The 25,127-nt window shown below is 49.9% G+C and overlaps 1 protein-coding gene across 2 annotated transcripts; it reads right to left on the bottom strand.

The window, feature by feature from the left end:
* Positions 1 to 1,951: 1,951 nt before the first annotated feature.
* R3HDM4 (R3H domain containing 4) lies at positions 1,952 to 23,640 on the bottom strand. 2 transcript variants are annotated; one of them, XM_069102045.1, is made up of 8 exons: positions 23,342 to 23,640; positions 15,229 to 15,374; positions 14,443 to 14,561; positions 8,574 to 8,697; positions 8,340 to 8,422; positions 6,204 to 6,289; positions 5,778 to 5,833; positions 1,952 to 3,800 (listed from the first exon to the last, which is right to left on the bottom strand). In XM_069102045.1, the coding sequence occupies exons 1-8, from the start codon at positions 23,509 to 23,511 to the stop codon at positions 3,697 to 3,699; spliced, it is 888 nt and encodes a 295-aa protein (XP_068958146.1). In that variant the 5' UTR covers positions 23,512 to 23,640; the 3' UTR covers positions 1,952 to 3,696. The 2 variants fall into 2 exon arrangements, with proteins under 2 accessions (XP_068958146.1, XP_068958145.1); XM_069102044.1 differs by having other exon boundaries at positions 8,340 to 8,425; positions 23,342 to 23,634.
* Between the last annotated feature and the right edge of the window lie 1,487 nt (positions 23,641 to 25,127).

Genomic DNA, 25,127 nt, shown 5'->3' with positions numbered 1-25,127 from the left:
GGGACTTGTGATGAGAGTGAGGTGTAGGGGGCGGGGCTTGAGAGGAAAGCTAGAGGTGGGGCATTGGTTGTGAAGTGTAAGAACAGAACGAGGGGCGGAGGCAGAGGCTAAGCTAGAGTTTAGGGGCGGGGTAAAAACTCAATCTCAATAACTGTGAGGAACCCTGAAGCTTTGGCTCCAGTGCTTGCATAATCGGGTAGGAGGAAAAGGCGTGAGGGAGAGCTTTTGAAGGGCGTGAAATTATCTTCGTGATCTTTGCTAGTTGGCAGGAAACTGACGCCTTAGGGAGACTGCTTTTTGCAAACCCAGCTGGGCAGCTGATGCAACAGCCTTCACCTGCGCTTCCCCAAGCACATGCCTGCCTATTTCGGGGTGTAGAAGCTTTACCCTTAAAATGGGTGCCCTCACTATAGGGCATTTAGTTCTCCCCAATTCCTTGGCTTCTTAGGAGAAAACACAAGAAGGCACCCAGAAGGAAAGGGACATTTCCAAGCCAATTTTCAACTTGTATTTAACCTTTGAAAACGGGATCAGTGAATTTGGAATGAAAAGGGTTCAAATCCTAGTCCTGCTACTCATTATGGGACCTCAGACAGATTTTTTAACTTAGCTAGAATTCAGTTTTTTCATCTGTAAAAAGTAGGTGTTAGATTGTCGTTCAGTCGTGTCCAACTCTTAGTGACCCCATTTGGAGTTTTCTTGACAAAGATTGATTTGCCATTTCCTTTACCAGCTCATTTTACTGATAAGGAAACTGAGGCAAACAAGGTTAAGTCCAGGGCCACAGAGCTAGCAAATGTCTGAAGTCAAATTTGAATTCAACTCTTCCTGACTTGATAATCTTATGCCCTGCCCTACCTAGCTGCCCTGGGGATTATATTACATGATTTCAAAGGTCCCTTCTCCGATTAGGAAAATATTTACTCTACATCTGTTTGAAGACCACTGGGATCAGATCTCTTTGATACTTACTGTGTGACCTTGGACAACTCAATTAAATGGCCTCCACTGTTTTTTTTCCCTTTATGTAAAAGGAGGGTCCTGGCTTTAGATGACCTGCAGAGCCCTTCCACCTTTAGCTCTCTGATCCCAGACATGCTGTTGTTCAATCTCTCCCTCTGGTGACCTATAGTATGTCTTTCCTAGGCAACCCATCAACCTTTGGGGCAGCTCTGATAAATGAGCCAAAATATCCTTTCCAATAACTTGCTCCACCTACTTCTATTCCTAGTTCTGTGAGCCACATCTATTCTCTTTTTCACATAAAGACTCCTCAGATTGAAGGTAGCAATTGGGGCCAGTCTTTCTCTCCAAGCTAAACCTCCCCAGTTCCTTAATCTATACCCCCGCCGCACCGCCCCTCCCAACCGCATGGCACACATCCTCTCCTACTTGTCAAGGTTCCTTCTTAAAATATGGTGCCCAGAAACAAAAACAGTGGACCCAGTCATGGCCCTACAAGGGCAAGGTACAGGCAGGGCATATGGCCTCCCTTATTTGGTACACTGCCTCTTGATGCAGTTTAGGACGGAGGTTGTTTTTGTTGCCTACCATATTGAGGTTATACTCTGTGAAAGCCCTCATTTTAAAGTTAGGGAAACTGAGGCACGGGCAGGGGAAGTGGCCTGCCCGAGTTTACTAGAATTCAGATCTCCTAACTACCAATCAGGGCTCCCAACCTCTCTTATTCTCCAAGGCAGAGAGAACATCAGATGGAGAAATTTATGTTGACAGATACAGAGAATGTCAGACAGACAGCACTGTCTGTCCCCTTCCCAGGGTTTGCTGTTCACCTTCCCCTTCCTATTTCCCATTCCAGTTGGGAAGCCTGAGGCTGGCCCCAATGGCTTCCAGGTACTTTCAAGGATTACCAGTGCATCCGATGATGCTGGCTGCCCATCTCTCTTCCCTGGGCCCCAAAGGGGAAAAACAAAAGATACACACACAGGGCTAAGTACAGAGCACCAGGAATTTATTATACCCACCTTCCCCAAAGACAAGCAATAGCCAAGGCCTAGCCAGCAGCCTCCCTCGCCTTCTTCACCCGTGGCCATCAAGGCCTGCCTGGGCAGTGAGACCCAGAACAGAGAGAGGCCAGGGGCATCAACCCTCCAGCCCAAGTCCCCTATGGGTATCCCACAGCTGGGATCTGAGGGGAGGGGAGGGGAGGCCCCAGTGAGTGTGGGCAAGAGAGGCTATTGCTGACCAAGGGGCCCCTGCTAGGATCACCAAGTTCTGGATCCTGGGGCTCTGGCTGGCAAATAGCTCCCCAGGAGGGTCACTGCCAGACCAGGACCCAGAGCAAGAGGGGAGGCCAGGGGCCCTGCAGTTTCACCCGTCATGCAAGTGATAACAAGTAAGTCTGCAAAAAAGGCACCACAGGAAGACAGAGACAGTTTAAAAAACAAACACTCACCCCCTGAAAGTACAGCCCTAGGACCTTTTGGGCCCAGAGTTATAATATGGGTTTTTTTAAAAATTCATTCTCTAAGGGATGGAGGATGGAGCTGCCCTGCTGGGAGAGTAGAAATGGGGGGAGAGGGGAGATATCAGGGCCATACACCCACACACAGATACATATAACACACACTATAGAAAAACTATGGTCATAGTATAGGCAATAATGAAAAGCACCCCCAGCCCTGCTGGTCACATCAACTCACAGGAAAGCCATATTCCCTCAGGTCTGGGGAATGGCTCAGTGGCTGGGGGGGTGGGGGAGAGAAGAGGGGCAGTGGAGACACCACTAGTCACACAAATTGATCATCTGAGAAGAGCTTGATCCTAAGGAGAATCAAACTCAAATTTGGTTTCTTTTACCAAGACCAAAACAAACCAACTCCTATACCCTCCTGACCCCTCCTCAAAAAAATCTTTAAAAAAATAGTATAATAATGATAAAACTGGGGTGGCTAGGTGGCAAAGTGAATAGAGCACTGGCCCTGGAGTCAGGAGGACCTGAGTTCAAATCTGGCCTCACACACATCTTACTAGCCGTGTGACCTTGGGCAAGTCACTTAACCCCAATTGCCCCTCCAAAAAGCAAAAGATTAAAAAATTAAAATTTAAAAAAAGAATAATGATAAAACCCTGCCTGCCAGCCTGCATCCCTCTGAGACAGATGCCACTGATCTGGGAAGGACTGATCACTACCTGATGTCTTCCCTGCTCAGTGAACAACTTTCAACCCCTTGTTCCAGCCTAGACCCCTGGGGTCACAGCAAAGAGGGCCTGTAAACATCCACAGGGCCTGGGATGCAGGCCTGGGGTACAGGGGCTATGTAGAGCTTCCTCAAAATGCCCCAAAGAATCTGAGGGGGGAAGCAACCCAGGCAGATCTTTCATGGATCTTCTTTCCAAAGAAAAAGGCAAATAGATTGGAGGGGGCAGGAAAGAGGAAAGAGAGACTTTCAGGTCAGGAGTGAAATCCACCAAAAAAAAAAAAAATCAGGACTTTTTAAGTACCTTGTAAAAAGAAAATTAAAACACCAGAAGCAAACCCCAGATCTAAGCAAAGTGGGCCAGGCAGAATTCAGGGTAGATTTAAAAAAAATAATAATGATGATAACAATGACAATCAACAGATCTGGGGACCATGCTCCCCTGGACCAGAAAAGTCCTCTCCCGCCTCCCAAGAGAGGGAGATGAGAGGACCCGGCATCCTGGCACCAGGGTGGGGAAGAAGGAGGGACGCCATCAGCTCCTCTGCTCCAGGTAGGCAGACAGCAGCTGCTCAGGGGGTAGGAAGCAGGGGTGTTTATTGCTCACTCTCATCTGACGTCTGCCCTCAAAGTCGGAACCTTCCAGAAAGAGATACAAAGGCAGAGAAGGAATCAGAAACAGCCTGAGCAGTCACGAAGAAGGACAGGCCCCAGGACTGTGGCCTGGGATCCCGAGGCTTCTAAGGCCTATGGAAGTGGGTCATAGAATCTCAGTGGGAAGGGGTCTTCAGTCACCATCTGGACCAGGGGTAGAGAACCTGCAGCCTCAAGGCCACACGGGCCCTCTGGGGCCTAAAGTGCAGTCCTTTGAATCCAAACTTCACAGAACAAATCTCCTTAATAAAAGGATTTGAAAACTTGAACTCAGTCAAAAGGCTGTACCCAAGGACCCAGAGGGTTACAAGTGGCCTTGATCCAGACCCACTGCCCATCACGTCCATGAATCCCTCATGCAAGCTGGTCCAGTCCTGGGGAGCTGACCCTCATGGGGTCACCCTACTTGGTCTGGAAGGGCTCACACTTAGCCTACCCCTCTTCAGAAGTCAACCGTGCTCCACCCTTGGAGAATGTGAGAATCCCAAGGTTAGAGGAGCAACATTCTGTTTCTAAGACTCTTCTTATTCCTCGCTAACAGGCCTCCCATGAATGGCCTCTCGTCTCCATGTGCCCTGTGCAGAACACCCTCCCTTCCTCCGGGATACCTTACCTTACCCAGGCTGTCCTCTGCATTGGGAGGCCTTCCCTACAATTTTCTGCCAGACTGCATTATTTCCTTCCCTCCCTATCCTGCATTCTGTTTATCCGGGATTGTAAGCTCTAGCTTGACTTCCTCATCCCCATTCCCAGTTGAATGCAACATCCAGGATGAAGGTGACTCAGTATCCCCTGTGTATGTTTGGCTCCTACAACAGGGCCTTACATGGAGCAGGGGCTTAATAGGTATTTGTTGAGTTGAATATACCTCATGGCCTAACTCTTTGTCTCAATTCAACTACCAGCCCAGCGGACTGAAGATCAGGGCTGGGGGGAGAATTACTGGTGATCTTAGACTATGGAATATTCACAGTTGGGAGGAACCTTAGAGATTGCCTCATCCAACTGCTTCATTTCAGACTGGTCAGCCTAGGGACAAACAGACTGAATAGCTTGTCCAAGGTCACACAGCAACTACATGGCAGACAACCCAGGTCTCCTGGACCCCGATCTAGGCTCTCTCCTGGACCCCGATCCAGGCTCTCTCCTGGACCCCTGATCTAGGTTCTCTCCTGGACCATGCTTTCTGACTCATTTAAGGATAGATCTTCACCTCCTCCACCCTGACTCAGATCCTCCAGGATGAGCTTAAGAGACGACCACCCACCGGTGGCCTTAGAGCAAGAGCTAGAATCCAACTCAGCCCTCCTTCCCTCTATCTACCCACCTTGTAGTCATAGAGACAGCTTCCCCATGCCTGGTTGCCATGACAGCCTACTCCTCGGTTACTCTTGAGAAAAGAGCCAGCAGAACACAGCTGCTCTATGTGGACCGCCCCCTACCTCCTGCAGGAGGCTAAGTGCCTTCTGCCCCCTAATTTCCCCTCCAGGCCATTAGAGAGAACACTTAAGCCCTTTAATGATTAGAGCTTCATTAAACTAAAGAATAAGCCCAGCCTGAGTGCTCCCCAGTGGCCCCAGAGTCAGGCTTCTCCACTGCCCCACCCCCCAGGCTTCAATTATCCAAATCCAGGCCTGGGGGTTGGGGGGAGGTGCCCATCCTCCTGCCTCAGACTCAGTGGTCTTCCTTGTGCTATTTCCACAGAATGTCAGAATTAGGAGGGGCCTCAGAATAGATGCATGAGTGGATTCTGACTCCTCTGTCACTAACTGGATGTGGGAGACTAGGAAATTTGTTTTCCCTCTCCGAGCCTTCATTTCTTGGCGTAGACTGGGATGAAGGCTTTAGGTGTTTTACTTTCTTCTGGCACCAGAAGGGTAAGGCCTGAGGGTGACTAAGAGTTTCCCAGGAGTTGATGTAGGGTGGATTTGGGGCAGAATAAGGTCCACAGAAAGTACTCACTAGCAGAGACCAGGTCCATGTACTGGCAGAGGGCATGAAGCAAGAGCCTCTCAAAGCTAGGAAGAACAACAAAGGGTTGGCATTAGACCTGGGGGTAATAGAGAGAGAAAACTGGGGTCTCTTGCCCTGTACAAGTCTTGGCTTGAGCCAAAAATTCACCAAAGTGAATTCTGAAAAGACAAAACCTCTACCTGGGCAGAAACTCAACATCCCCATAAAACCCTGTCTGGGGGGACCTGAGGTCAATCAGAAAGGTCAACCCCCCCATCCCCCTGCCTCCCAAAGGAGAAGTCATTCTAGCCTTGGCCCCAGAAGAGAAAGGAGAATCAGGCCAAGGAGAGTGGATTGGGGGGTGGGGGCTGCAGAAGGAGATGGTCTCAGCTCCAAACACTGATCCAGGCCTTGGGGAGAGGGCTGGGGGCTCACCTGCTATCCATCATGGCTATATAGACAGATCGAGGGGTGACAGAGAAAAATCGCAGAAGCTTTCCTTCCAGACCCTCCAGCGTGTCCTGGGAGAGAGGGATAAGGCCACATCAGTCAGAACAGGAATTGTGGGGAACCCCAATCTGGCCCCCACCTGGACCTCCATAGGAGGGGCTACTGAGGAGGCTAACCAGGTGGAGCTCCCCACCAGGGAGGGGAAAACCAGAGGATCCTATCTCCTCCATGTGTCCCTGTCAAAGTTCCCTCCCAGTCTTCTCTTCTAAGCCACCTTGGAATCCAGGACCTCAGGACTAGAATGTACCACAGGGGCCATGGAGACCAGCCCTTACCTTAATAACGATTCCCTCTCTGAGCCAAATGCTTATTGATTAACTCCAACTGGTCACGTGCTCGCACTGTCTCCCCAGGGACTCACAAGGGCGCCCAGCGTGTTGTACCTACACCTCTTTGTACCTTCTGAAGCAGCAGTGCCCTGGGCACTGAGACAGCGGAGGCATAGCGCCATACATTACAAAGGGCACCAGACTACCACCAACTCACTCCCCACTGGAGCCTCAGTTTCCTCAGCTGCAAAACAGGGAGTCCAGCTCTGACACTGCCAGATGTAACTAGGTTAAATAGAACTGCTAGATTTGGAGTCAGACAGCCTAGGATCAAGCCCCTTCTCCTCCTCTTCTTCCTCCCCCTTCTCTCTGGACCTCAGCAACCCCTTCTGTAAAATGAGGGAGCTGAATTAAAGACTATCCAAAGATTCCTTCTGGCTCAGAATATTACAATCTTATGACTTTCCGGGCAGTCTGAGAACCAAAGGACAGAAAACCCTTCATAAATCAGAAGTTATATGTAAATGTAAGGGGCTGCCAGGGGTCTGGTGCCAGTCAGGGGGCCTGAGGGCCACCTCTCTGATCTCTCAGAAAGTCACCTGCCACAGACGCCAGCCTTGGAGGAAGACAAAGACTAGAGGACAAACAGATCTCCCACAACCGGTACAGTTCAATTTACAGGCCCCTCTTGCCAGCTGCCTGCCCTGCTCCACAAAGCCTGGCTGCTGCCGGTCACACTGACCTAGCCACGGGAGGCAGGCAACATGAGAAGGCCTATTATGGATGCTGTGCTTGGTTGGAGTTGTACAAATATGGAAAGGGAGAAAAAAGGGAAGAAAAAAAAAACAAGAGACCTCTGCCTGCCACTTGGAGGGGTGCAGAGGAAAGAATGTCAGAGGTGAGGGAAGGAGAGACCTTAGAACATAGAACAGAAAACGGGAGCCCCTCTTTCGTGTTGTCATTCAGTGGTGTCCAAATCTCTGTGACCCCATTTGGGGTTTTCTTGGATAGTGGAGTGGTTTGCTGTTTCCTTCTCCAGCTCGTTTGCCAGATGAGGAAACTGAGGCAAACAGGGTGAAGTGACTTGCCCAGGGTCACACAGCTAATAAGAATTTGAGGCCACATTTGAACTTAGAAAGATGCGCCTTCCAGACTCTAGCCACTAGGCCACCTGGCTGCTGCTCCTACCCTCTTCTTTTTACCAATCAGGAAAAAATAAGGTGAAGAGAGGGACCTCAAACAAAAGATCTGATTGGGACTCAACCAATTTCATCCTAATTACTTAAGGCAGGCAGAGCACTGGAAGGACTTCTACTAGAAGTCATAGTAATAATATCAGCATCAGCTAGCACTCCAAAACTTTAAGGTTTGCAATGCTCTGCACAAACATCTTCTCAAAGCCCTGGAAGGCAGGTGCTCTTCCTATCCCTATTCTAGGTATAAGGAACCAGAGTCAGCCAGTTAGGGTCACAGTTAGAAAATACCTAAGGCTGGATTTGAACTCAGGTCTTCCCTCCTCCAGGTCCGGTGCTCTATCTAATGTACCACCCACCCAGCTGCTTCCAAAGGGCATTTATTAAAACCTTTTTGCACACCAAGTGCTCCATGGAACACTGTTTAGAGGATGTCCAAGGTTCTTCCCAGTCCTTATGTCCTACATTCAAACCAGCTCAGACATTGTGAGTTCTGGGGGCGCATCATCCTCTGAGGCCATATGCTCTAAGGGCCCTTCCTTCCAGCTGGGACATCCCAGGCTTTTAAGATGTAACCCATGGCTCCAATCGTCACACACCATGGGGATTCTCCCTCGCTTCAGGGTGGTCCGAAGGCGACGGTTAATCCTCTGGAAGCATGCCTGGGGTGTGTAAGAAGGATCTTCTGAAAGGCACAAGAACTCAGTTCAGTCAAAGTTCCTCCCTGCATCTTAGCCGCAGCCCTCGCCCTCGTGAGCTCCCCACTCTGAGAGGCTCTCCTCAGGCCCTCCCCCCATGCCTGTGCCCAGAGCCCAGCCCCAGAGGGCCCCCACCTTTCCGATTATCCTCAGCCTTAGCAGGGACCTTCCTTTTCTGCTTCTTTGCGGCTTCCTCCTCCAGGTACAGGAGTACCCGCTCCTGTTCCTCCCCGGATCGATTCATAAAATCGCTCCAGATCTGCAAAAAAAGGAGTGAGGGGAAAAGTGTCTAAAGGTCCTTCCCATAAAGCCTTTGCCACCCATGGTAGAGGAGCAAGGCATCCCGCCTTGATCCCCCAGCCCCCAAAGGTCAGAGTTGGCAGAGCTCTCAGAGGGCCGGCACCTGGACCAGATGATGGCCTAAGAGATTCCTGACAAGTGGCCAAGTGGGCTTGCTTGAAAACTTTCAGACCTAGGAAGGGGGGGGGGGGGGGCTACAGTGGAAAGAGGTCTGTACTTGGAGTCTGAGGACTCAGTTTCAAATGTGGGCTCTAACACTTTGCACTTAGCATGTCTGGCCCTCAGGGGTGGTGGTGGATGAAATGGCCTCTAAGGTCTCTTCCAGCCCTAAATCTTAGGACTGAAAATATAGAGCTGGAAGGGCCCTTAAGGGGCCATCTAGTCCAAACCCTTCATTGGTCAGGGGAGGAAACTGAGGCCCAGAAAAGTGATGTGCCCAAGGTCACTGAGGTGGGAAGGGGTGTAAAAGTATGGGATCCTATGGGGAATCCTTTCATTCACATTCCATAGTGAGATAAGTTCTCATTTTTAGAAAGGATTTCCTTTTATCAAAACTATCTGCTTTTCTTCAAACCTCCAGACCCCCTTAAAAGGACCCCTCTCCTGGTTCTGCCCAGAGTCCAGTGGGGACCAGACAGGACAAGTCTCCTCTTTGGCAGACCTTTAAATACATAATTAAAAGATCCCTTTTCTTCCTTTGTTTATTTTCCAGGCTAAAAATCCTAATTTCATTCAATGGCTCCTCCCTGTCATCAGTGCCCTCCTCTGTGCAGCCTTTGGCCAATGTGAAGGGGTCTGAGCATGCAAAGGAGAGGGTGACCATCCCCAGCCCATGATGTCAGTAGGGCCTCCCACCCACTGCTCCTAGGTCTGCCTCCTTGGGAGAAGCCAACCTTCTCCTCTCTGATCAGGTGTTGGGGTCAAGCCAGGGCCCCAGAGCACAGAGGAGGAGCTAGAACCAGGGCCTCTCGGGCTGAATCTGTCTCTTTGGGCCACTCAGCAATGGGGCACAGAGCTGCCACGCCCAGCTGCTTGCTAACATCTTCTTAGGCAAGGAAGGAAAAAAAGCTAGATTCCCATGATCTGCCCCCTCTTCAGCAGCCGCTTCCATAAAAAAACTTAATGGGCTGGGGGTGGGGATAGACACTAGGAAAACCTGGTTATCAGAGGATTTCTTTTCTCAGACCCCCCAAGGACTCTGGCCAACTCCCGCCAGCGGTAACAATTAACGCAGGATGGCAGTTCAGATGGAAACACTGCTTGAATGATTCTCTAAGCCGTAAGGGTAGTGGGAGGGCAAGTAGGACCCTCTGCTTAGAGCTGGTAAAGGGGAAGGGATGCAGCAGTGAAAAGAGACAGCCAGGAGCCAGGCCAGAAGCTGAGTCTCCTGGTCCATAGCTGCTTCCACTGTTCTCTCCACCCCACCAAGACCTTTGTACAAGATTTAACATCTTATATTTAGAGCTGGAAGCCATGTAGTTCAACCCCCTCATTTTCCAGATGAGGAAACTGAGTCCCAGGGAGAACAAAGGATATGCCAAAAGGCAGTCCAGGTCAGAGGTAAGAGCTGAGCCCAGCTCTTGGACCCAGAGATGACCTAGATAAGCTGACTGTACCCTTGGCCAGAACTCCTCTCTCTAATGGTTATAGATTAGAGCTGTCACCTGCCTCTGACCTTCCACGATCTGGCTGATGGTTCTCCATAATAAAAGAATCCCATTTTAGAGCCAGGGTTAATTGAGGCCCAGTGACCAGGAAGGAGAGTAGGAAGAGGGCGAGAGAAACAGGAGACTTTAGCACAGAAATTGCTACCCCTCATCACTGTGTACTCTGCAAAAGGAACGCAATTTTGAGAGGTTAGGGGGATGGAGGGAAAGGAGAGATAGGGCTATTGTAAGAAGGGTCTCGCCAGCTGCTTCTCCAGCCCTGTCTCCAAGTCTAAGCGCTGACCAGCAATGCCTCCAGGCTTCACCCACTCAGGTCTGGCTAATGATAGAGATGGCACCGGCTCCCCAGCCCAGAAAGCTGGCCCTGAGCCTCAGCAGACAGTTAACTAGCAAGGCAGTGGGGGAGGGAGTGCATGTCTTCTGTGAAACTCAAGGCTGAGGTGTGCATTGGTTTGAAGGGCTGTGATTTTTTTTAAATGATAATAACAAATCAGAAGATTAGCTTCCATCCCAGGGCTCGAATTCAGCTAACAAAAGGCAGGTTTTGTATCTGCCTGTGCAAGTTGGTAGAATAATAACTATGAAAGAGTCATGGCAGCATGTCCCAGGGCCATTTCCATGGGGATTCAATGGAAAAAGATGGGAACAGATGAACTTCGAATAACAAGAGGCGATATGGCGTTATTGGAGAGTCAGGAAGACCTGCCTTTGACACATGCTGGCTATGAGATCTTGGGCAAGTCACTAACCACTCAGTGCCCCCAGGCCACTCTGTGAGACCAGCTGCAGACAGGGGCAGATCTGAATGGGGGAGGGAGTTACTTATTGGGAATTCTGTAGACTACTGGAATAATACCTTTAAAGCACTTGACATGCTATCTCATTGGACCCCACCCCCCGCCACACACACACACACACACACACACACACACACACACACACTCTTTCTCTGTTTCTTTCTCTGTCTCACACACACATACACACACACACTCTCTCTCTGTCTCTTTCTCTGTCTCTGTCTCTCCCTCTCTCTCTCACACACACACACACACACACACACACACACACACACACACACACACTCACACACACTCTCTCTCTCCCTCCAGCCTGGGAGGTAGGTGCTTTCATTGTCCCCATTTTTAAGATGACTAAACTGGGGCAGACAGAGGTTAAATGTCTTGGCTTAGGTCACAAGACAAGAGGCAGTATGATTGGGTTAATAGAACTCAGGCCATTGCACAGACTCAGGCAGGAAGATTTGAGAGGGCTTGAGTCCTCCCTTGGACACCAACCTGGCTCTGTGACCTTCTTTAAGCTCCCCTCAGTGGTCCAGAGGCAACTCTAAGTTGTAGGTAGGTGCCTTCTGTGAAGGTTCCATCCCTAGAGCTCCCCCACACTGATGACACCACTTCCCTGATGCCGTTTGGGTTACAAAGCCCTTTCCTTACAGCAAGCACAAAGTATGATTATACCCATTTTATAGAAGAGGAAACTGAGAAGGAAAAGAGAAGGGACTTGCCCAGGGTCACAGAGCTAGTATGCATAAGAGTCATGACTCAAGGGGCGGCCAGGTAGCACAGCGAGTAAGAGCACTGGCTCCAGTGTCGGGACGACCTGGGGATTGAATCCGGGCTCAGACACTTAGCACCCACCCAGAAACACCTGGCCGTGTAACCTTGAGCAAGTTACTTAGCCCTGATTGCTTAAAAAAAAAAAAAAAGAGTCATGACTCAACTCCCTGGGATCCAGCCTCTAAGACCAGCCCTCTCTAGCACACAAGGGCTCCAGATGCGACCATAACAGTAACAATGACAACAGTAAAATGATAATGATGATGATAAAGAAACTTGTCCTAGGCTTTCTATCTTGCCCAACTCGGGACAGGAACTATCTAATTAGCCGAGGGGAAAGGGTAGGGAGGGGGGCCAACTGGAGATAAGGAGTCTGCTGCCTAGGCCTGACTCATACTAGTTTTTTCTCCCCAACTCCCTTGAAAAGGAAAAATATGCACTAGCATTTGTTCTGTTTTCTACCTCTGAGCTGGAAAGTCAGCCAGGTAGAGTGGACAAAAGCCAGCAGGGCTGGGCCTGGGTTTGAGCCCTGCCCCTGTGTGACTCAGGCACGGTCATTTCTCAGTGCTTAGGCTGCTCTCAGTGTAGGCCCTAGAGAGGGCTCCCCATTGCAATGCAATGTGACCAAATCAGGGAGCCTCCCACAGGCCCACCAGGACATGGCACAAAGCCATGCAACTCAGAACCAGCTGCTTCTCTTGTCTGGACCTCAGGAGTTTTCTCATCCATTTCTTTTAAGGACCTTGAACAACACATGGGTCTTTTGACCTCTCACTGCCTACTTACTTGTGTAAGCAGGGAAGTCAAGCTCTCCGGGCCTGTTTCAAATGTAAAATGTGAGGGTTGAACAAGACAGCCTCCCAGGTCCTTCCAGTCTAGATCTCTGATCCTACAGTCCCTTCAGGCTACCATTCTAGGTTCTAGGTGCTTTAGGGGCTTTCATTCTAAGGGCCCTCCCCATGGTGACAGTCTTTGTTTCTGGAAACTGAGAATCATATTTCTTTTTAAAGCTCCTCTGTCTCCTCTCAGAATCTCAGAGCTGGGAAAGAGCCCAGAGGCCATCCAGGCCAATCTCTACCTGGAAAGGGATTCCCCACCATCCTTTCCCCAACAAGCACCATTGCCACACTTCACAGACCACAAACCAGGTTATGGGGCAAGAGGTCTGCTGAGAAACAGGGAGGGGCAATAGGATATTGCAAAAAGATGTGGAGGAGGCGATGGGTAAGAAGGTGCCACTGGAGATAGGTAAACAAGTGGGGGGGCACATAGGGCTACTGGGGGCTGGGAATGAGCCCAGGTCCTGAGATCAAGAGCCTTCACCTTGTCAGTATCATGGACCACCCCACCCCCTGACAGTCCAGTGATGCCTACAAACATTACTGAAGAAATGTTCAATTTCAGTTATGGGTTAGTGAAAACACAGACATGATTTCCCCCTCTCTCTGGACCTTGAAATCTAGCTGGTTCCATGGACCCCAGGTTAAGACTTCCTGGCACTAGAGATTCCCAGAGAAACCTGACAGGGACTCTGACGTCTAGGGTTTTCTCTGATCCTCGAGGAGTCTGGGAGTCTGATTCGGGTGTTCTCCTAGCCTGGGGGGGCTGGGACCAAGCTCAGATTCCTTCTTCCAGCTCCGAGGTGGGGAGGTCAAGCTCCAGTATCTGGCATAGGGGGAGGACAGAAGAGATGTCTGTGGGTTCCAAGTCAGTGTTACTGACCCTGACTCCTTCTCAGTTACATGGGTCTCATCTTTTCCCTAACCCGCACCCCATTATGTGCTTCAGTGTCCTTAGAAACTGCTACCAGGAGACACCACCCTCCATCCACCCCCATAGTAAGTTCTATTCCAGGACTAGACTTGGCCAGACTAGCTGAGCATCTGAAGGATATAGAAACAGCCCTTAGATCCTCTGCTGGCCCAAAACAGGGAAACACTAGGAGGTGAGGGCAGGGAAACCCTCCAGAGTAGACAGGAAGAACTTGAACCAGCAATTTCAGTGCTAAAAGAGATTTTAACAGATTAACAGGCCTAGCTTTCCATAACTAAGTAACTCCATCCCCATTTTGCAGGGAGCCCAGAGACAAGGCTTAACCCAGGGTCCACAGAGCCTGGAGAGAGAAGCCAGGCTTCCCAGCTCCCAGAGACCCAGCCATTCTTTTTACCAAATCACAGTCCTCAGAATCCACTTGGCTAACAAACTTTAAAGATGTTCTTTTCTCCCAGCAACCCTGGGAAGTAAGCAATTATAAGAATTATTAGCCCCATTTTACAGGTGAGGAAAACTGAGGCTCAGACATGGTTACCAAACCAAACATCTGACCCAGACACTTTCAGGATGCTGAATAGATCATGAGGTTAAGAGATACTCAGCCATGGGATGACAGAATGGCCCCCCTGCACAGGAGATCCTCAAGTTCTGGGGAAAGGGGTGCGGGCAAGGATACCAGGGGCCTCCTACCTCAATGTAGGTCTCATTGCTGCAGGCTTTGGCAAAGATGCTGGGAGTGGCAGGGAGGGCCAGGTCCCCATCATCAGGGGAGCATTCAACCCTCTCCATAAGGGTCATCAAATAGTGGCCTGTCAAAGGAGAAGCCTTTGAGATTAAAAAAACAAAAAAACAGCCAGACTACCCAACCTGGGGTTTGTAACAAGTTGGGTCTACTTGAACTGGGAGGGGTCATTGGGGTCAGAGGGGAGGCACCAAAGAGATCCTCTGATCCAAATCCCTCCATGCTCAGAGGGCAGTGACACCCAGAGAACAAGGTTAGCTTTCTCAAGATCATGTGGAGAACTAAGTCACAGAGCCAGGATCTGAGTGAGCCCCGGTACTTGACTCCAAAGCCAGTGCCTTTTTCCATGGTGTCCCACACTATGGATCTTTCTTTCAGATTAATGCGAGATCAGACTAGATGGGGAGAAGAGGGAAGAGGGCCGGGGAAAAGCAAGTGGGGAACTCAGGACTTTCCTTATTTACCTGGTCTGGGTGCTCTGACAAACCTCCAGAGGCTTTTGAGAAGGAAATCCTACTCCCAGAGTCTAGCAGGCCCCAGGGACCTTATGGGGAATTTCTACCCTTTCCCACATCATTAAAAATCAGTTTGGGAAGAGGGAGTGTGGAGGGGGAAGACTGGTGAGCCTTCTCCGTCTTCCCTTCCTCCCCACCCAGGGAAAGAAGTCCCCTCCCTGCTCTGGGGGCCCCATAAGCTGCCCCCAACCCCACATGGCCCATCCAGTCCCAACTCACTGTTCTCCATCCGTTGCAGTCTCTTTCGGCCCTTGGCTCTGGGTGTGAGGTCCGAGTTTCTTACTGCCTGATTGATGAAATACTGCCTCCGCTTGGCGGGGCTGAGACGTTTGGCCCTTGAGCTTGGGAGGTGGGAGTGGTAGTGTCTGTGGGTAGAGAAATAGCCAAGATGTCGTCTTCTCCTCTGACCCCCCCAACCTGGCCTTGATACCAACCACAGGTAGAAGCCCTTGGAGGAACCAGAGGTGGGAAGACACTTGGACAAGAGACAATGGGCATGACTGGGGGATGAGGAGGGAAAAGATCCAGCTCAGGGAGAAGCTGTGTGGGACTGAGGAAAGAGCACTGGACTTGGAGTCAGGAAGACCTCAGTTCAAATTCTACCTTGGACACTTAGTGACCTTAGTCAAGGCCGTTCTCCCTGGGTCACAAGTTTTCTCATCTGTAAGAGATTTGTTAAGTTCAGAATAAAAATAAATTTGAAAGAAATAATGCAAACTCCTTGAGGACAGGGATTGTTTCCTTATTTGTGATTTTTGCTATGTGCTTAATAAATGCTTCTGACAGACTGAGATGGTCTCTGTGCTCCCTCTTCCAGCTCTTACATTTATGAATCTATGATTCTGCGTCCCTTCAGACATTTGAGATGTTTATTATGTCCTCCCTAGGTCTCTCTCTGTTTTGTTTTGTTGAGGCAATGGGGGTTAAGTGACTTGCCGAGGGTCACACTGCTAGTAAGTGTCTGAATCTGAACTCAAGTCCTCCTGATTCCAGAGCCTGTGTACCACTAGCTGCCCATCTACCTGTACCATCTAGCCGCCCCCTCTATAATTCTCTGGGGCCCATCGCCTCCAGGTCCTGCAGTTCTGGCTGAACAAGACCCCCTGGATCACTGGGGAGGGACAAGGACAGTATGGCCCAATCAATTTGTTTCTCTGTGATTTTATCCGCTGAAACCTCTGGGGCCACCTCAGAGAGGCCTTAGGAGCTAAATCCTGCCACTCAGCCGATTAAATTGTCTTAATTACTCAAAGATATTACCATCAGGGCAGGCAGAGGCCTCCCTCGGCTCCCTGAAGACAGCTCAGAGGAAGCCCAGTGGGGGGGCAGGGACAGCGCCCACTTTGGGCTCGTTGGGGGCAAGGCTAATTGAAGAGATTAGACAGAGCAAGGGGCCTGTGTCCTGGGGAGACACTTGGATGAACACAGGGTTCCTCATTTCACAAAAGAGGTGAGGAGAAGCAGACCCCGGGTCCCCTGGCCTTCCAGAGAAAATGCAGCTGAAATAAATTATTTAAAGTAATGCATTCTAAGAAACACCCAAATACCCAGGCCTAGCTGAGCAGGAAGCACATGGGGACAGGGTAGTTCAGAGAGCATAGGCCAGGTTGCCAGGAGACCTGGGTACAAGGTCCAGTCACTGCTTTCTGGGCCAAGGTTTTCTCATCTGCAAAATGAGGGGGTTGAGACCAGATGATCTCCAAGGCCTGTTTAAGCCCTGTCATTCTATGTTCTAAGGGCCTTCCTGGCTGGCTGTGACATTCAGTGCTCTCAGGGCCCTCTCAGTTGAAATGATCTGGAAGCCAGATTTGTTCGGAAGATGGGATATCCAAGTCAATATTCTATTTCCCTACTTCTAAGGAGGAGATGGGGAGAGGAATAAGCTAAGGGTCTCCCAGTCTCATAAAATGAAGGACACCTGTCAATAAGCTGTTAGAACATGACGTTCAGTCTCACCCTCCAGCTTTGGCCCCTGTCTCACACCCTGGGTCCACTGCCCAGAGGCTGGAGAGTTGACCCATCCCAGGGCTAGGGCCTGATATGACTATAGGTGGCCTTCCCCTGCCAGCTGCATCTCTTAAAGTGGGAGCCATAAGGGGGCCAATTGCCTCTGTGGTCAGCTGGTTTGTTTTCTAAGACCCAACAAGTTTGCTGACCCAAGACTAAACCCCAACCATTGTGGGAAATGACCAGGAGACAAGTGGAAAGACTCCTGAAGGAAGGGGCTTTGAGCTGACACTGGGTTGCTCTGGGGTGGAATCACTTCCCCTTTCTGGGTCTCAGTTTCCTCATCTGACATTTTGTGTTCCAAGGTCTCTCCCAGGTCTAGGTTTCCCAGAGGCCCCAGGCTCTGACAGATCAGTTCAGTGGAGAGAAGACTACCCACAAAGTTCAAGAACTACTCTGGTGCTGTGATCTTGGACCAGCGCCTAATGATTCCTTGTCCAAGAGACCCACTGAGACCATAATGCTTTATCATTTTTAAATCTCAGTTATTAACAACCACACTCCCACTTCTCAGATCATTCATTAAGAGAAAGAATCCCAGCTCCACCACTTACTGACTATGTGACCCTGGACAAGTCCCCTGCCTTCTCTGCGGCCCAGTTTCTCACCTCTAAAAGGGGAGTTGATAAAGCTTCCAGTAATTGCCTTGAAATGCTACCACAAGGAAATCACTTTCTAAGCCTCCAGACACCAAACAATAAATTTCCATTTTGACCACATCAAGCTGCAGGAAGTTTCCAGGGAGAGAACTCTCCTGGCCTTGGGACCCCACCTTCCCTTACAACATCACCCTATTAAGGCCCCATGACATTTCCCATGTCCCATTCAGCCTCCATCAGGGACTCACTCTGACGCTAGCTGGAAGGTGTCCAAGCCACAGCCACCCTGAGCTAGAGAGATAAAAGAAGCTGAATCACCCTCAAGGGTCCCTGTGGGATCAGGGAGGGCCAAAAAGAGAGGAAGAAGGTTCAGAGCCTCAAATGTAAACAAGTCAGGTTCTCCCCACTCATGGGGCCACTGCCCCAGATGGCTGAAGGCCAGAAGTTTGTATACCAAACCATCCTCATTCTGAGGGCCTTGGGAGGTCAAAGGTCTTGCCTAGACCACAGAGCCAGGAAAAGCGCTATGGGAGGCAGAGAGGGACCTGGCCTGGACACCAGGAGAGTATGGTCCTGGTCCTGCCTTGGCAACCAAGCCTCTGTGGTTCCCACCTCCAGCATCTTAAACTTGGAAATCCTACTCACTAATGGAATAGAAGGAATCCTAGATTTGGAGATGGATGAACCCAAAGTCAAACCCAGCCCTGATACTACCTGTGTGATCTTAGACAAATCATTTAATCTTAAAGGGGCTGGACTAAATAAAGCAGGAGGAAGACAGAAAGCTAGATTTGGGATTAGGAAGGCCAAGGTTCAGATCCCACCCACACCTGTTGGCTAGATCACTAACACGTGATCCAAGAACTAAAAGGAAAAAAATAGTTTTGACAACTGCATTTCAATATAATTTGTTTCTTTTGTAATCTTACATATTTCTAAAAATGTCTTTTAAAATACTATTCTGAGGAAGGACCTGGAGTCAGGAAGACTCATCTCCCTAAGTTCAAATCTAGCCTCTGACACATTAGCTGTGTGACCCTGAGCAAGTCACTTCACTCTGTTTGCCTCAGTTTCCCTGTTAGTAAAATGAGCTGGAGGAGGAAATGGCAAACCACTCCAGTATCTATACCAAGAAAACCTCAAGTGGGGTCATGAAGAGTCAGACATGACTGAAATGACTAAACAGTAGCAAATTATATGCCAGGCACTGTACTAAGTGATTCTTACAAATACTATCTCATTCATCCTCACAACTGCCCTGGGAGATAAGTGCTATCACTACTCCCATTTTACAGATGAAGAAACTCAATCAATGAGAATTACTACAGTTAGTATCTGAGGCTGGATTTGAACTCAGGTCTCTCTGACTCTAGGCCCAGTACTTTATCCACTTCCCCACCTAGCTCCATAGAAAGCCAAGTCCCACATCTGACACACACTGGATGTGTGACCCTGGGTAAGTCATTTAACCTGTTTATATCCCAGTCAATTCGAAAAGATTATAAATTGCAGAGGTGGTGCCAATCTCTACTGGTAGAGAGTCCCCAAATGGAAAGAATGACATATCTAGACTCTATCTATAAACAGAGGGTCCTAAAAGTCTTAGGGGGGGACTTTAAGCTATTGGAGATTAAAATTTTAAGCTATTAAAATTTAATATTGCTCTATGACTTTGGGGACACTGTAGAGATGGGAAAGATAAGCCTAAAAATAGGTCAGTGAATTAGCCAAGGGTTAAACAATCAATAAAGAAAGGCTGGGGGAAGGACATTCCCTGATTTCCCCATTACCCCCTTTTCTGTCTCTTTAGCTTCCTGCCCAATCCGAACCTCTTAAGGAGAGAACCCCAAGACTCTTCCCTTGGCCTTCTTTTGTCTATGATTTGTTTGTATATAGTCATTGGCATGCTGTCTCCCCCATTAGCCTATGGCCTGCTTGAAAGCTGGGACTATTTTTGTCTTTTTGCATCGCCGGGATTTAGTACAGTGCCTAGTACATAGCAGGCACTCAATAAATGCTAAATGACCAAACCCTTCAGTGGCTCCCTACAGGGCCAAGGTCAAACTCCTTTGCCTGGCATTCAAGGCCCTTCAGAATCTGGAGCTACCCTCTTCCATAAATACTTTTCCAGCATGATTAAAGTGATTTCCCTCCTGGGCCACTGCCGTGTTGGACGGTACCCCCGTCCCTACTCCCTGCTTTCCTAACTCTGGGCCTTGCTCAGGGTGTTTCCTGGAAGGGCTGCTTTTTCCTCCAGACCAGAAATCTCATCCATCCTTTGACCCAAGCTCAAAATATCTTGTATTGCTATCCTAGTGATTAGTGTTTTCCGAATTTTTCCTCCAAGACAGTGGGATCCCTAAGGGCAGACACGGTGTGTTATTTAAACATTAGGTGAGGTTATGGGAGGGGGATCGGCAACAGAAGACTCTGCTTCTGGAAGATGCCTGATTAATACCTCTTGTGCCACGGACTCCAGAAGAACTTTAAGACCCAGGGATAATATTAACTATAATACACTTTGAGGTTTATGGAAGGACTTTACCGTTTACCTATCCTTATGAGACAGGAGTTATTGTTATTGCAACTTTACAAGGCAAACAAAGGTTAAGTGATATGCTCAGGATCACAAAGCTAATAAGAATCTGGTCTTCCTGACTCCAAGTCCAGGATTCTACCTATAAAAATGCCCCAACCCAGGCTCTGGATAGACAGGGAGAGAAGGTGAGAAGAGGGAGGGGAAGATCCATCAGATAAGGTCCAAGAACCTAAAAAATGAACATAAACTCAAGAAAGCAGAGATTTTCCCTGGGAAATGAGGACTGTCTAGGCCCATATGTGTAGTAACCACCATCACCACAACAAAAAAGATGGAATGGCTTGTCTGCTCCAAAGTGGTCTTCTAGCTGCCAAGGTTCCAGGCTGGTTGGTGATCCCAGAAGGAAACCACACCAGGGCCTCAGCCTCAGCTCCTTTGGAAATCCAGTCTGCTGATCTCCTCAGCTGTCTTCCATCCCAGTCCCTCTACTAGTCAATCAACAGGCACTGTCCTCTGGGTGAGTCAATTAACTTCTCATTGGAAGAGTTCCCAGCCATACCAGAGGAAGCAGGCCTAGGTTGGGAGTGAGAATCTGATTCCCACTTATGCTATTTATTGTCCAATAAAGAGGTTAAGTCAAATCAACCCCTGGGAGCTCCAGTTAAAAAAAGGGGGAGGGGGGGCTGGATAACCTGGGCAGTCCTTTCCAGATCTCCAAAAATAATACCAGAAAAAGTGACCTCTGTCCAGCAACACACACTGGCTGAGAGTTGTGACTCCCAGTCCTGCAAATTGGCAAGAGAACTTTTTCCAGGAGGTAAAAACCTTGACATATCTTGAGTCCTAAGAAAAGAGTGCTCCTGGCTGCTGCCAGGAAGCTGGCTAAGTACAATTAGTCATTTCTTGTTTACACTCCATTTCCAAAAGCTCCATCTCCCTGTAGCCAAAGGGCTGAGCCTACAATTCAGAACCATTATCGAGAGCAGTCTAAGGGCAGAGACCCAGGCAAACAATTATCTTTAGGAACAGAGGTATAAACAGAAAGGTAATTAAAGGATCCAGTAATTCACCAGCCCAGCACTGGACAGCAGCCAAAGCTGGGTGAGAGGAGGGGGCTCTTGGCTGTTGGCTAACTTGAATATATCCCTAGCTGCTTCACCCCACAGCCCTGAAAGCCAAAGGAGCTTATCAGGGACCTTGCAGAAGTAAGGTCCGGTGGGGTTTATTTCCTAGAAATCAATCTCTACCAACACCTTCTTGAGACACGGCACTGTCCCTTGATGCAGGACCTTTCAAAGCCAAGTCTAACCACAAATCAAACGCTCTCTGCCCCCTCCCCCAACACCCCTTCACATTCCAAACTCCTTACAAAGACTGGCTGCCCCACTGTAAGACGAGCCATCAGGAAACCCTGACTCGTTTAAAGTCAAGGCTGCTCACCCAAGATCCCACACATCCGAAACCTCCACTTTACAGCTACCATTTTAACTGGAGCACCTCAGGGCCAAATGGGGCAACCTTTGATATGCCTCCACATTCACCCAAGAGGCCCGGAGGCTCCCTCCCCACAATGAGCACCCCACTCTGCAGAGGCCAGGCCCGCTGCTGACACACTCCACCTTTCCCACAGAAACCTCTGGAGGAAACAGCCCAGGGGCCAAGACTTTTCATCCTGTTTACAAGCTAACAGACCCACCAGGACCTTGGAGAAGTCCCCTTCCAATCTCTGGCCCTCAGTGTCCTCAACTGTAAAAACCAGGGGGTCAGACTAGACCTGGGGTCTGAGAATTAAAAAAAAAACAACCCAACACTTTTGATAAGTATATTTTAGGTCAGCAAACACTGATTTCGAATATAATCAGTTTCCTTTGCCCTCCCATGAATTTTCTTTTATGCATATAAAGACACGATTCTGAGAAAGTTCAAAGACCATACCAGAAAGATGACCACAGGGGTCCAGGATGCACAGGTTAAGAGAACCCCTGGGGTTTGTATTACATCAAAGCTCCCTTCCAGCTCCAATATCCCACGTTCTGTGTTCTAAAGGTTCCCTGCCCGGGACCTTCCATGTTCTAAGTCATCCCCTCCCCCAGTTTCCCCTCTCCCCAGCGCTGACATTCTGTGGCTAAAAGTCAGGGATGGAAGAAAAAGGCCTCAGGTGAGGAAGAAACATTGAGATCCCAGGAGGAGAAAGCAGGACTAAGTGTGGTCAGACTGAGTGAGAGGGAAAGATTTGAAAAAAGAAGTTGGCAGGCCAGGCACCTCACACCCATACTTCCTCCTATTCCAAAGGTGGGAGGAGGCCAGGCCTGATGTAACACCGGCCCGACAGCGATCAAAGGAGACGTCCCCCAGGGTCGGAATCCAGGGGCCCAAGGTCCCCGCCCAGGGCTAGCAAGCAGTGGAGAAGAGGTGGTGGCAGGTGAATGACTTAGAGGAAGGACGTTTGTCTGCCCGAGGAGTAAACACCGGGGCAAGATGAGCGGGTATCGGAGGGAGGCAGGGGCAGAGCAGCGGATGGGACCGCCGGAGAGAAGCCTGCCCCAGAAGGGGGCTCAGGGCCAAACAAAGGAGACTCCAGGGTCAAGGAGTCCAGAGTTAGCATGAGGGCAAATCCTAAAGTCAGAGGGAGGTGGGAGACAGACGAGAAAATACGAGTCACAGGGTCGGAGAGGACCAGAGCAAAACCGAGGTTGGAGGGGAGTCCAGAGCAAACCCAAAAGCCAGAAGAGCCAGGAATGAAACTGGGAGGAGGGGAGAGCAAAGGAAGAGGGAGAGAATCCTAGGGACCGAGTGGACCTGAGCTACACCAAACATAAATCCTGGGTTAGAGGGGACCCAGTCAGCCTGTAGTTAAATACTCAGATCATCGGGCAGGACTAGAGCGTGCCCGAGGCTCGATCCCCGGGTCAGAGGGGACCCGAGCCTGCCTGTGGTTAACTACTGAAATCGGTGGGGGACAAGAAAGAACCAGAGCCTGCCCGAGGCTCGATCCCGGGGTCGGAGAAGACCCGAGTCAGTCAACAGTTAAATACTCAGATCAGCGGGCGGAAAGGACCAGAACCCGGCCGAGGTTCGATCCCGGGGTCAGAGGGGACCTGGGCCGACAGGGGCGTTACGAGGAAAGCGTAGCGTGGCGTGGGGTGGAGCGGGGTGGGCTCGGTGGGGCCTGGGCCCCGGCGCTCACAGGTAGGGCTCTCCGCCCGGGGGCGCTCCGGAGGGGGCCGCCGCCGCTGCTCCTCCTCCTCCTCCGCTCCCGTCCGCCGCAGGAGCCGCCGCCGGGGTCACCGTCACGGTCACGGTCGCGGTCGCCGCCGCCTCGGCCGAGCTGCCCTCCAGGCTCTTCAGCACCACCATAGCGAGCAGCCGCCGCAGCCGCCGCCGCAGCGCCCCTAGCCCTTAAAGGAAAAGCGGCCCCGGCCCCGGGGCAGGAAGTGACGGACTCGGAGTGGCCATGGCTCGGCTCCCGCCGGCCCCGCCCAGCCCGAGGCAGGGACGGGAGGCGGAGGGGGCGGGGACGCGGGGAGGACGTCCTCTGGGAGCGCAGCGCTCGCTCCTCCTACCTGCCCCAGATGGGAAGAAGGCGGGGGGAGGAGGAGGAGGGAGGGAGAAGGAGGAGGAGGAGGGAGACTCTGGGGTGGGGAGGGTCTGTCCCTCCACTGGGGAGACCGAAATGGACACGTCCGCGACCCACTCGCGACGTCTCTGGCATTGCCGCCTCCTGTCCATCCCCAGCTAGGCCACAACCGTTTGGCTCTGCCACCTTCTACTGGTGTCACCTTGGGAACTAGCCTCTTTCTCTGTCTGGGCCTCCATTTCATCTGAAAAATGCGCGGCGCGGACTAGATTGGCCCCTGAGAGCTCTTCCAGCCCTGGCTTTCTGTGCATCTGCCAGCCCAGATTTGTACTGTGCAACGGTTCTCCAAGCGTGCTCAGGGCACCCCTAGGGTTCCCCAGACCCTTTCAGGAAGTCTGGGAGGTCAGAGCTTTTTTCATAATAATACTAATACATTTTAATTCCGACTGGGATAAATACGACAGATCTAACCCACAAAAGCAAAAGCGCTTTGTTTAGTAAGAGGAGCTCAGTTTGTGGGAGAGTAAAGGTGTCCTAAGGCCGAAAATAATTTGAGAATCCCTGGTAGAGACAGCTGTCTACCGCTTCAGCGCAGGCTAATTCAAAGAGCCCTTGCCCTGTGTGCCAGCCCCTGTGCTGAGCATTGGGCATCCAAAGACCAAACAAAGACAGCAGTCCCTGCTCTGCAGGAGCGTATGTATATCCGTGTGCACAGACAACTAAACGCAATACAATATATATAATACAATACAAAAAATATATACACGATACAATATACAATAAATATTACAAATAATATGAACAAATATTAATCAATTTATGGTATTAATAAATTCAATAAATGTTATAAATAAATTTTTGAGGGAGGAAACACAATTGGGAGGATCAGGAAAGGTTTTTTTTAATGCTTTTTGGAGGGCAGTTAGGGTTAAGTGACTTGCCCAAGGTCACACGGCTAGTTTTTCAGTGTGTGTTAAGTGTCTGAGGCCAAATTTGAACTCAGGTCCTCCTGACTACAGAGCTGGTGCTCGATTTGCTTTGCCACCTAGCCGCCCCTAGGAAAGTTTCTTAGAGAAGACAACCCTTGAACCCAGTAATGTGTTAATAAATGTTTAATAACTGGATCTCCAAAAAAACAGAATGTGTGATGTGCTGTTGAGATGTTTCAGTCATGTCCCACTCTTTGTGGCACTAGTCAGTCTGGCATGACCTATTCTTGATGAAATCCTGCTGGCTTTTTGTGATTGTTATTTCTTTTTGTTTTTGTTTTTGTAAGGTGGAAGGCAGAACAATTGGGGTTAAGTGATTTGCCCAAGGTCACATGGCTAGTGTGTCAAGTGTCTGAGGCTGGATTTGAACTCAGGTCCTCCTGACTCCAGAGCAGGTGCTCTATTCA

Source organism: Petaurus breviceps, unplaced genomic scaffold (genome assembly GCF_028583685.1).
Source record: "Petaurus breviceps papuanus isolate PSGF00001 unplaced genomic scaffold, PetGlider_PUasm1.0 523, whole genome shotgun sequence".
In the NCBI taxonomy this organism is placed as follows: domain Eukaryota; kingdom Metazoa; phylum Chordata; class Mammalia; order Diprotodontia; family Petauridae; genus Petaurus; species Petaurus breviceps.
This window is presented reverse-complemented; position numbering and strand designations above follow the sequence as displayed.